The 13893-nt window shown below is 34.0% G+C and overlaps 1 protein-coding gene across 1 annotated transcript in view; it reads left to right on the forward strand.

Annotated features, from left to right (window-relative positions):
- The first annotated feature begins 6508 nt into the window (after positions 1-6508).
- LOC143250687 (monocarboxylate transporter 10-like) overlaps positions 6509-13893 on the forward strand; it is a 61177-nt gene continuing 53792 nt past the window's right edge. The window contains exon 1 of the mRNA XM_076501586.1: positions 6509-7439. Coding sequence (XP_076357701.1) covers positions 6992-7439 — 448 coding nt within the window. The 5' untranslated portion in view covers positions 6509-6991. The remainder of the gene's footprint in view (positions 7440-13893) is intronic.

Raw genomic sequence — 13893 nt, forward strand, 5'->3', positions numbered from 1 at the left:
AAAATAAACAAACAAACAATCAATGGAAAATGTATTGTGGGTCTGTGATATATGATTCTGCCAGGACCTCAGCCTTGAAAATGTTGAATCCCTTTCACCATCTGAGGCTTTGGCTGTATGCGGGGCTTTCTGCCCTTCTCTAATCCAGTTATTACACCAAGTCTTCCTAATCTTCTCTGCACCACCGCCTTTTGTAATTTTCTTAACTACCTAGGGTTGCATAATTTTTCCTCAGTGAGCCATATTTTTTTCAGAATAGACTATCTGCCATTGTTCCTTTTGGCCTTCATGTCCAGGAGCAGCTGGTTGAATTAGGTCTGTCCTTGGATGACGTGGCTGTCACACTTTTCTCTATTGGTCAGTCCATGCCACTATGGGTTATTACCATGCCCACCTGTGACCTTTTTTTCAGTTATTTGAGGAAGACAGACACTCTTGATTGGATATACTGTCTGTTATTTGCTGAACATCTTTCGAACCATCCTTTCATTCTTAATTATTCAGATGGTTCGAAATCAGGTGACTCTGTGAGCTCTGCCATAATTATTTGTGGTACAGATGTTGCACTCAAGATCCTCTCTACAGTTTCTGTTTTTGCTCCCGAATTCTATTTCATTTGTTTTGTCCTGGATCATGTAAAAGTTATGTAGTAAACCAATTGTACTATTTATACTGACTGGCTTAGTTCTCTACTGGCTCTGGGATCGCTTCACATGAGTTCTCGCCTTGTTCTTATCGATATTCAAAACCGATTCTCGTCATCTTCCATTTCTATCTAGTTCTTCTGGACACCAAGCCACGTCGGTATTCGCAGCAATGAGCTCGCTGACACTGCAGCTAAGTCCATCTGCTCTGGTGCTATCACTGCCGCGTCTGTCTTGTATATGGACTATGGTTCTGTATTCAAGGCTCGGCTCCGCGCCATTAGGAAGTCGTCTTGTTTCCGTAAGAATTAGAAGGAGGAAGTTGTTCTAACTAGACAACACATTGGTCACAGTTTTTAACTCATCGTTTTCTTTTACCTGAGACAGATGCACCAATGTGTGGCCTTTTTGACTCTCAAGTCACAATATGCCACGTTTTACTGTCGTGTTGTCGTTACGACTCTGAACGACAGCACCATCTAGGCATGTTTTTACGACAGGTTTTTACGTTAAAATTTGTTTTTGAATTTCGCGCAAAGCTACACGAGGACTACCTGCGCTAGCAATCCCTAGTTTAGCAGTGTGAAACTGGAGGGAGAGTAGCTAGTCATCGCCACCAACCACCAACTCTTAGGCTACTCTTTTACCAGCGAATAGTGGGTTTAACTGTTACATTATAACTCCCACAGTTGAAAGGGCGAGCATGTATGGTGTGACGAGGACTCCAACCCGTGGCCCTTAAATTACGAGCCGAGTGCTTTAACCACCTGGCCATACGTGGTCTGCATATTGAGAAAACATTTTTGTAATTCTCTGCAACTGGTATTACTCCGATTATTATTGTTGAATGCCCTGGAAGTACTTATTACATGCATATATAAATATATATATATATCTACTAATAACTTTTATTATCCGTACGCGCAGGACAGGTATATTTAAAGAGATTAGTTTTCGTTATGTTTAATATGTGAAATAAGTGAATGTATATTTATAATTAACGAGACCCAAAGTTTTATTTCAAATATAAACCTGCGAAAATTCAAGAATGTTTATTATTTGATCAAAATATATCAAATAACTATTTTCTCCTAGAAAATTAAGTTTGATATTCACTTCTTATGTCTCTATTATTTTAAAATATAGAATGTTTGTTTTATAGCTCAAAATTTTGTTATTTTACAATGCTTTTTATATTCACCCATTGTTCTCTTATCTTTATTGATAGTTTACTGAGAATGATTGAAAATTGTCAAAATTCTAAGAAGATAATATATACTTAACATTAATTCAACATTTTTTGAAAAAAACAACATATTTTTAAAGGAAATTGTATTTATTCAGTATATAAACTAACACAAGCTATCTGTGCTCTTCGTTTTTTAACAACCACTGTTCAATGTACGAATTGGTTGTGCGACATGTGAAAATTATGTTAACTGCTTTCGAGTAATTATGAAACCAAAGAAATTTTTTTTCTTCTATCTCCTGATTCACTAAAAGCAACAAAAGCGATTTATTTTCTATAAGACTAATAGGCGTCAAACAACAAGGAAAATCTACTTAGCCATATTTTATTTATTCCAGCCAGTGTTCCAGAGAAATTCTTTATTATTCTGAGCATAGAAGTTAAGCCTTTTAATTACATTCATGATGTCTCAAGCAACTCACGACTCCAAGAAGTAAACAAGCATTTATAATTTTTAATTTTTGTCATGTAATCTTACATTTCCATCAGTCCAATATATAATTATAGAATATCTAAAATTTATAATGGTTTCAAAGGCACAAAAATAAATAATCTTAATAAATATTTTTGTTAGAGAAAAAATAACTCTCACAAAAATATGAGAAATCCAAAGCAACATTCTTATCATTAATGTCAACAAAAATTCAAGTATATCAAAAATTTGCTTTTCAAAAAGGTTTACTTGGTTTCTATGTATTACAATTTCAAAGCGATACGCTTAACAATAGTACTGTAGCTGCAGTGTTATTAAAAGTATTACCTTGAACTAGACATGATTTTTTTTACATGAAAACATATATAAAGTCCTTTGAAATTCAATGAATCGTAAGAGATGTTTAATCATTTAAAATTTTGGTTTCCATACACCAGAAAGATTATCTTAGTCGTATTAACGAATACGTTATTCGTTATAAATCTTCAGTGAAACGACAATATTGAATTCTTTAGTTTGTTTGTTTTTTACGAAATTTCTGACGCACGTGTTCCGATAGAAGTGAAAGGAATCATGACATACTGAAATATGTTATCTATATTCAGTTCTTATGTGTCTATTGTATTAAAATATAGAATTTTGTTTAATATTTCAACGTTTTTCAAACGTTTTGACTGTGCTAATGGAACACTGAACGTGCCTTAATCTCATGGCTAAGAACAGACATTAAATGTTTCGTAGTGTTACATCCAATTTAAAGGTTATAATTAGTTATATTACAAACTATTTATTCCAATTTATTACGTACTTTTAAATTTCAAATTGTTTGTAGAAGGTATTGGTACCACTGGAGGGCATCATTTATGTAAACAGGTAAAATCTTATATATATTTTAAGGCGACTTTCATTGCGTAACAGAGGTGGATAATTTTTTATATCATAAATGTGTTACTTATAACCTTAGATAGCACGTTTTTTTCTTCTCCAAAATACTTTTGTTCCTCTTTGTATCCTTCAGGCATTTTTAACCCCCTCACCCCACATATTCACATTCATATCATTCGTTCATCGTAAATGATGGTCACGTATATATCCTCTGATGGCTTTTCCTTCTTTTTTCTTTAAAATCATATATTGGGCCTTGGATTTCAGTCGCAAAACGTTGGCTATTACCATTCTTAAACGCCAATACATTTCATATACATATATACATATACTTACGTTCTTATAAACTGCCTGTATAGAAACAGAATAATTAGTCTACAGCTGAACTTTAGGATTTCACCCTAGTTGTGTCAATGTTTTTCGGAACTGAAAATTTTCACCTTTTCTGATTCACTATGTGCTTTATTTTGCTGTTTCATTGCTATTATTTGTATTTTATTCATTTAATTTATATATCATGTCCATCTTAGGTCGTTAGTTATCAAACACGTAATGGAAATATTTGTGGATTTATAGCTATTGATTTAAAAGTAAAAAGTGTTTTGAATGTTTTTATATATCTGCCTTCCATCAGTAATCAAAAAGTGTTTGATGACGTCGACTACAGTAAATGGTAAGTTAAACAGAATGACTCGTTGATGGCTAACATAGGTATTTTTATAATTACAGCAAGTAATTAGTTAAACGGTTTGGTTTGGTTTGAATTTCGCGCAAAAATACACGAGAGCTATTTGCGCTAGCCGTCCATAATTTAGCAGTATAAGACTATCAGGAAGGCAGCTAGTCACCACCACCCACCGTCAAATCTTGGGCTACTCTTTTACCAACGAATAGTGAGGTTAACCGTCACATTATAACGCTCCTATGGCTGAAAGGGCGAGCATGTTTGGTGTGACGGGGATTCGAACACGCGACCTTTAGATTACGAGTCGAGTGCCTTCACCACTAGTTAAATGGAGTGTTGGACTCGTAATTAAAACAGCATTAGTAACAACTAATAAATAAACTAAGTAACTCCAAAACTGTTTAATATCGAAATCTGAGCTCAAGGGAAGAGAAATTCAATCTACACTTTAATCAATGAATGTTATTAATTAATACTAATCACACTCCTTATCGGTAACCTTGAATTCATGATGATCAGAGAGAAAAATAAGTTGTAGCTATATCATAAACTATACCATAGTGTATTGCCGTCAAGTTGTGAGTTGATCAGTTTAGTTGGATTGCAAACACACTACTGTGCCACTAGTAGAAAACTGACCAATATGGCTGGATAGTGACTATAGCGTTTTGTAATTACATCAGTCTGGGTAACTTAAAATACTATATAATTATATCAACTAATACGTTGATAAAGTTTACTTGGTAATGGATGCAATACTATATAATTATATAAAGTATTAAGTTGATAATGGTGGCTAGGTAATGGGTGTAATACTATATAATTATATCAAGTATTAAGTTGATAATGGTGGCTGGGTAATGGCTGTAATATTGTATCATTATATAAAGTATTAAGTTGATAATGGTGGCTGGGTAATGGGTGTGATACTATATAATTATATTAAGTATTAAATTGATAATGGTGGCTGGGTAATGGCTGTAATACTATATAATTATATTAAGTATTAAATTGATAATGGTGGCTGGGTAATGGATGTAATACTGCTCAGCTATATTGGTAGCGAGCATTTCAGGGTGAATGGATTGTGTCTCTAATAATATGCAGTTAAGTCAAGCTGAAAACCAGTCATGATGATTGGATAATGGCTACAATACGGTGTAATTACGTCAAGTAGTCAGTATTTCATTGTGGATAAGAGGTGACTGCACACACACACATATATATATATATATAAATAGTTATTCATAGCTAATTATATAATTATCACAATTACGTAACAAGATGAAATATCGTATCATACGTATTAAACTTACATTATATAAGAGGACGTTTTTCTTCTATAAAGGTAAAAAAAAAAAACATTCAATATTTTTTGTTCTTCCTCCCCTACTGTGTGTTTTTCTTATAGCAAAGCCACGTCGGGATATCTGCTCAGCCCACCGAGGGGAATCGAACCCCTGATTTTAGCGTTGTGAATCCGTAGACATACCGCTGTACTAGCGGGGGGACTATATTCAGATACATCACTCGTATGTCATAAATGATATATATATATATCTTTTTTTCCCCTTTGATGGCTTTCCATTTTCTCCGTAGCCCCGTTTCTTAAATGACAATAGATACATAGACTACTACTGGCATGATTACGTATTTAAATTTTTAACATGCTAAAACTAATTTTTCGTGTTTGTTTTGATATGTGTTTTTAAGCAAGCAATTTCTATGTTTAATTTGCTAAAACCAAAATAGTTAAGTTAAAATCATTTGTCCCATTTGATGTGGATAGTTTTAACATCGAAGCTTATTTAACTTTATATTTTATTTAACTGTTTTAGTTAAACAAATGTATGTAACATCATGTAGCAGTCATAACAGAGATTCAATAAGTACCATCTATTTTAAAATAAGACATGAAAGGCAGTCATTGTTTCAGTGCTACTTCATTGTTTAACTTTGTTAAATTTATTTTTCATAATAGTTGTTCATTGTTTTTGGGAAGTATCATTGTTTGTTTAGTGATCTATAAAATACGTGAGATTTTCACCTTCAGCACACTTTCTAAACAGAACCGGAGCTAATCCGAAACATATATCAGAGGCGAAAATTTAAGAACTGTTACAAGTTATATTGTCATTAAAATTGCATGCACTCCTAATGTCTCATTGTTAACAAAAAATAAACTGCTGTCAATACATGGCTTTAACACTGTTATCTTTAGATTACAAAAAGTATGCCTAGCTAAGATTTGCTTTATTTTATACGCAATTTTAAATTTAAGTAAAAGAGAACGTATTAGGAAATACATTCAGATTGTTCAAGCAAATTTCGGGTCACAGTTTGACTTTTCGTCATTAATCTTGTATTTCATGTTTAGCCTAAATCATATAATTTTACTTTAGCCACATAAATTTTGAAAATGCGTGCCAACAAATTCGAAACTGTGAAGCGTTAAGCGTTACGCTTCTTGAAACCTATCTTTCAATATTTTCTCCTTACTCTTGTTAAACGCGGCGTTGAGTCAAGGAGCGCGGTCACGGGCCACTTCATTCGCTAGTAGGTTTCATCACGTGCATCCTAGTCTTGTCATGTTGATGTGCGCAAGGCATCACATCAACTCAATCAATGACAAGCGAACGTAGATGCTCGAAGTCAGCCGAATGACCCAAAGCCAGATTGGTGGGAAAATACGGGGCAGTTCGAAAGCATCGTTCTATAGTATAGCCGCTAACTCAGTAAATTCCCTTATAACACTTGGCAATATTAGTATTTGAATTTTGTAAGAAATGACTTTCTTTAGTTACGTTCTTGTCTGGTAAGCATTAAAATGTATTTAGTGATAAACTATTTGGCCCAATAACAATATATAGGTAAGAGAATGTTACACATTAAATTTGTGACTATGACATCTCCTAACAGTTGTGTGTGTATTGTATACTCATAATTTATCTGCATTGTTTTAAACTTAATTCGTGTTTATCTTCAAGTTACTTAAGGCCCCCTTTTAACCCAGAAAGAGTAAATTAATGTCAACATAGAAGCTGAACACCACAGAAACAAGAATACATGTGGAGAAACGATGTCCTTGTTGGATCATGGATAAAACAGGAAATTATATGTCTAAAAATGAAATTCATCATGGTGGCGAGTCTCAGAATTTTGCGACTTCAATTGTCGAAGATTTGGAAAAGGGAGTGGTGGAACGACGCCGAACTATGTCTTTGCCGTCTCGCTCCATTGGTTTAACGGCTGAGTTATTAGAAAGGTATCGAACTGTCCAGAGTTCTGCCAGTTGTACAACGTCTCCACAGAAGGTCACTGAAAGTGATCGGCCAAATTTGACAAGACAGTCTAATCTCAAATGGACGGACCCCAAAAATTCCACAATTCGGCAGCACTACTATCCAGAAGGTGGCTGGGGATGGGTGGTTTGTGCCTGCGCTGTTTTCGTGCACGGTCTTACGACAGGTGTCCATCTATCGTACGGTATGTTCTACGTGGAAGTTCTTAGGAAGTTTGGGGAAGACAAGAACCACGAAGCAGGTGAGTACAAATACCTCCGTCACTTTCTGATACGTCAACGTTAGATAACTCTGTATTGTGAAGGTACAACGAAGCATTAGCAAATGAATCGTTAAATCTGCACAATACAAGAACTTCTAACATCATTAGCTGAGGTTCATAATAGAATAACGTTTCATAGCTCTCATTTTCGACTAATGTACAGCTTGTTAAAAATAAAACATACTTTATACAGTTGCTTTATAGAAGAGAAAACTGTGCAGTAGGTTATTTATGGATTGTTTGATTAATAGAAATGTATATGTGAAATCAGTTTATTTTGATGACCATCAACCCACAAAGTCTTTGGCGTTGCGTTCTTTAGTGTTAAGGAAAGTAACCTTCTAAGATGGTAAGTAAATTATGGAAAGCTTATTTTGGTGACATTTATATGACGAGTTAAGGTACATTCTTAATAGAAATTGTGTTTTAAAAGTAAAACTTGTTGTGTCCTTGAAAACTTAATAAACATTACTGCACATGTTGGGAAACGAATAACGTCTTTAGTTCTGTTTTAGAGATAAATAACCAATAAATATTCACACGTTGTAGAACACAAACAAAATAGTTTTTTCCAATTTTTGGAGCATTCGAAGAAACCATTAATAAATTTTGTGGGAAACAAAATCAATATATATATATATATATAGAAATTAAATAAGTTGCAAATTCGATATCTATTAAACAGCAGATAACACGTAGTTCAACTAAAACAAGAAGACAACTTCACTGACACAACAAGGTCAAGTGTTTGGTACTCGATTTAGTCTCTTTTAAAATGAAAGTCGTGTAACATACCCTTTAATGTTTCTCTATATTACATTGATCCAAACAGCCTCACCTTAAGAAAATGTAAATTAAGTGTTTATGTATTTTAAATAAAGTACGTATGCTTTTGTGGAAATTTACAATTAGAAATACAATTGGAAATTACATTTCTAATTGTAACTTGGAACACAAAAATATATAAACGTGTTCAGTTAGATGCTGCAATACTCTGTGTTAAATATATCCTGCAATAAACCGAACATAATGTAAATACAGTTTGTATCAATTTATTGTCTAATATGATTCGTTCCCACTACCAATATACTTCCCAGTGGATTGGTGTACAAGTTACATGTCATGACACACTGAGAAAAAGGGTAATGCAGTAAAACTATTTTTACACACTGCAACACGTTGAAAGAAATAGGATACTGAAGCAAAGATAGTTAAACAGTATGATGTGTTGAAGTAAAAAAAAACAGTGTACCGTTACACTGTGAAGAGAAACGGTATAAATAAAACAGGAAGAATGATGAGATAAAAGGGAAATAGAGATTTAATGTCATTAAACAACGTGGAAGTAATGTTTAGAAGAAAATCATTCAGTAAACAACTTGGAAGTAATGTTTAGCAGAAAACCATTCAGTAAACAAAGTGGAAGTAATGTTTAGCAGAAATTTATTCAGTAAACAACGTGAAAGTAATGTTTAGCAGAAAACCATTCAGTAAACAACGTGGAAGTAATGTTTAGCAGAAATCCATTCAGTAAACAACTTGGGAGTAATGTTTAGCAGAAATCCATTCAGTAAACAACGTGGAAGTAATGTTTAGCAGAAAATTATTCAGTAAACAACGTGGAAGTAATGTTTAGCAGAAATCCATTCAGTAAACGACGTGGAAGTAATGTTTAGCAGAAATTTATTCAGTAAACAAAGTGAAAGTAATGTTTAGCAGAAAACCATTCAGTAAACAACGTGGGAGTAATGTTTAGCAGAAATCCATTCAGTAAACAACTTGGGAGTAATGTTCAGCAGAAATCCATTCAGTAAACAACGTGGAAGTAATGTTTAGCAGAAAACCATTCAGTAAACAACGTGGAAGTAATGTTTAGCAGAAAACCATTCAGTAAACAACGTGGAAGTAATGTTTAGCAGAAAACCATTCAGTAAACAACGTGGGAGTAATGTTTAGCAGAAAACCATTCAGTAAACAAAGTGGAAGTAATGTTTAGCAGAAAACCATTCAGTTAACAACTTGGAAGTAATGTTTAGCAGAAATCCATTCAGTAAACAACGTGGAAGTAATGTTTAGCAGAAAGCCATTCAGTAAACAACTTGGGAGTAATGTTTAGCAGAAATCCATTCAGTAAACAACGTGGGAGCAATGTTTAGCAGAAATCCATTCAGTAAACAACGTGGAAGTAATGTTTAGCAGAAAACCATTCAGTAAACAACGTAGGAGTAATGTTTAGCAGAAAACCATTCAGTATTCAAATAATATTTAATAGAGTTATGAGCATATTTTTATTAATAGAAGCTTTAAAAATGGAAACATACCTACTGCTATTAAAAGTGTTTAATGTGTGTGTGGTTTGTATACTAACTATCCGGCAATTGTTAATTTTTCAGGCAGTTTCCGATGAAATCTACAAAAAAAAGGAATTTCCGCAACTTTATCAAACTTATATTAAATTATAAAATGTAAGTTTAAGAAATGAGTATTTGTAAATCATTCAAGTTGTTTGTTTTATTAAACGCAGATGACAACCACACACACTTATATATATTTATATATACTACACATCTGTACAGTTTATAGCATAGAATCGATTATTTCCCTTCTTCCTCTTATTTTACGAAATGTATTGTAGCAATAGCGTATTTATTTACCCCTTGTGACTTTATCAGGAACAATGTTGATGAAAGTTTGACCATAAACAGCACATAATCGCACCTTTAAAAGGAGTTTTTTTTACGTTTTCTCCTCTTAAACTACACCTCCTGGTTCTCTCAAGCGTCGTCAATGGATTGCAACTTCAAATACGTGATATCGTAAAATCAACATTAGAATATTAACGTTTCGTATCTTTCAACAACTTATTATGATGCAGATTTCATTGTCATTAAGTTTCTGTGTGAGTGTAACCAATTATAAATATAACCTATTTTCTCACCTTTCTTTTACTATGCACATTTTTAATAATTCGACTTTCTTTTAGCGTAGCAACTAAAGCAGTAACGCTGTGTAAATATGTTTTTCAATATGTTTATTTGATTAATCTGTGCTAATTGAGCTGATTTTAAAATCAATAGCAAAGAATTTACTGTGATTTTAGTCAGTAGCGGATTTTCCCGTTGTGCATCTGAGCAAAATCAAATATAACTGTTCGTGTTACTGGTGCTGCGTAGGCGTACATACAAGTTATAGCACCATACTTATCTCCTGATTAATAACTCTGTTTTTGTATAACAATATGAGAAAAATCATAAACATCTCCTAAGTCCGTTGTTTAAAAGTGACAATAGTCTATTAAGTTAATATATTAAAACAATAAACAATGTCGGGAAAGAAGAGACAAGCCAGTGGAATCCAAAAGTGCACATTTTCTGAAATGAGAAGTTTGCATGAGTCTAAATAGATCAACAAAAATATTGAATCTGTATTTGCCGCTCAAAATGCTCAGTTGAATAATAATGATCAACACTCGGAAAGTGAATCTGTGAGAGAAATACTATATTAAAGTTTTATTTTGTTTATATAAATATCAGCTTGATTATAATATTATTTTGTAACAGTGAAGTAATAACGGTAGTATAATTTCGCTGATAATAATGTTTATTATAGCCCAACATGACAAAGGAGGGCTTTTTGTTTCCAGTACAGATTGAATTCACACAAGACATCATTACAACTGACAAATGTGTTGCAGTATTCCAGTGTGTACCTAGTTGGAAAATAATCGAAATGTTGCTAGTCTTATGCCCTCCCATGACCAAAGTGGTAATGGACAAAGAATGTTCAGTGTAATAGCAAATAGTATTTGAAGATTACAATTTTGATACCAACAAATGTGTTTTATACAGAACAGATGTACGACAGCTTGACAAGGACAGTACAGTTGCAACAGGTAAAGCTCTCATCTGCCGTGGAAGCAAACGTTCAAGTGTGGTTCTATGCACAAGTATTCAATTTATTTGTGATAAAGTTGACAAAGGTATGCGTTGTAGTGATACCATTATTAAAATTGTTGCAAAATGCCGCAGACAACTATACTTCAAAAGTTCCTGCAAGTGAATGGATATGTGGAAAAAGGAAACTGAGATCCAGTTAGGAACAGCTAAATCAAAAAGAATTGAACTGATAGGTGAAATACGTTGTCAAGGAAACTGAAGTGTATTAACAAGCGTATTCGGAACATCTACAGACCACTCTAAAGCTATTCATTCAGATCTCGTCAAGTGTCTGGTTATATTACAGTCACGTGATACTGCTACTAAAACAGAGACTGGAGGAATGATGAAGTGCTCTATGAGAAATGAAACAGTTATCACCATTCATACATACCATCATATCACACCTGTATCATGACCACTCACACATACCATCATATCACACCTGTATCATGACCACTCACACATACCATCATATCACACCTGTATAAAAAAAATCTTAAAATAAGCTGACTTGATTTACTCTAGGCATGGAATTAAATAGAGGAATGTACAGTTGAAACAAGAGGAACCACATGCGAATCGTTGTGTCAAACAAATGACCGAACTTTTGTACAATATTGATTGAATAGATCTGTATGAAATTGTGGACTGTGATGAAGTCAAGGTACTAGCTGAATTTTCTGTATAAAGGAAGAGAAGGCGGAAAGATAAATATGATGAAACAAGATCTGTAGGAAGTTACACAACTGTATGACATATAACTACGTACAGTATGGATACTTTCATTTTGGTATTTAATCAGGCAACAGGAAGTCTGACAAGACAATTTGCAGAATATAGTTTGAAAAAGGGTCTGTTTGTCTGTTGGATCAGTGAATTAGATTGATGAACGCATGCAACACCAAGATCTCACAAAAGAAATATCTGACTCAGACAACGTTGTAAATGTGTATCCACAGTCAAGTTAAAGTTTGGAAGAGTTTTGAAAGAGGTGTTGATTGAAGGAGGTGTCACCACTGATACGCAGGATACTGGCCACAGAGTATGACAAGAGGAGGTTACTTTGTGCAAATTTTTTTAAAGGTGAAAATGATATTTAACATGTGCTTTTAGGTTTCTTTGGAACTACTTTACATATAACAACTTACAAAATGTGTATCTCTTTCTTTTAACACTTTCTATCACTCATGTTCACTGTGAGAGATGTTTCTCGAAACTAAAGATTTAAAGAAATGCCGAGGAGCTCGGTGACAGACGAGCATTTCTAGGTTTGCATACTTATAAGCACTGAAACCACATTCTAACTGACATGTCAAACAGTCGAATCAAAGACATGCTCTCAAAATTATCTGATGAATTCAAACCGCTGATGGTGTATTATATTCATATTTTCAGAAAGTGTTAATACACACAAACACTCAAAACTTACATGTGTTATTTCACGTTTATATACGTATAGAACGGGAACATATTAATATATAAAGTATGCATGTATTTTAATTTTTATGCACACTAGACCTCTGTGTTTGTTTGTTTTTGTTTGTTTTGGAATTTCGCACAAAGCTACTCGAGGGCTATCTGTGCTAGCCGTCCCTAATTTAGCAGTGTAAGACTAGAGGGAAGGCAGCTAGTCATCACCACCCACCGCCAACTCTTGGGCTACTCTTTTACCAACGAAAAGTGGGATTGACCGTCACATTATAACGCCCCCACGGCTGGGAGGGCGAGCATGTTTAGCGCGACGCAGGCGCGAACCCGTGACCCTCAGATTACGAGTCGCGCGCCTTACGCGCTTGGCCATGCCAGGCCCAGACCTCTGTGAAGAACTATAATTTTACACATGAGTTTCGTTTACCACTGAACATACTAATATTATAAGTGTTTGTTATTTTGATTTTAGGGTTAAGGACTGTATTTAAAAAAACGCAAAATTATTCTGAAATACGTAAATCATAAATGAAATGGCCTTAAAAGGGACCCATTTCGCTACTGACATCAGCCAATTACCTTACTCACCTCTATGGCAACTCAAGACTCTAGACTCTCAATAATTGTATGTGAGGGCAAGTTCGAAAACTGCTGAGCAGATCTGATTCAACATTTATATCCTTCCAGAAAATATTCCCATGGGGTACAATGAGAAAATGTGCTTAGAATTATTTTCTTAGTAATGAAGCTGGGTTTGCGCTGTTTCCTTTAGGTTCTATGATTCAGTCAGTTGCCAAGAAGTCATGTTAAATGGTTAGTATATGTATGCAAGCTTCTAGTCGAAAACAGAGGTATCACAGAACCCTGGAGGATTTTACCATTTTAACTGTACAACTAAATGACACTAGTCTGTTTAGTGACCAAAATGCTCTGTATGCATTTGCAAGTAATATTTTAATACAAGTACGATTTATCTATTTGCATTTTTAAATTATTGAATTTAACTTTCAAATTTTATCATGGTTAACTTGATGAAACTTCATTCTTGATCTACAGGTTAGAATTAT

The sequence above is a fragment of the Tachypleus tridentatus genome, chromosome 5 (genome assembly GCF_004210375.1).
Source record: "Tachypleus tridentatus isolate NWPU-2018 chromosome 5, ASM421037v1, whole genome shotgun sequence".
Classification (NCBI taxonomy): domain Eukaryota; kingdom Metazoa; phylum Arthropoda; class Merostomata; order Xiphosura; family Limulidae; genus Tachypleus; species Tachypleus tridentatus.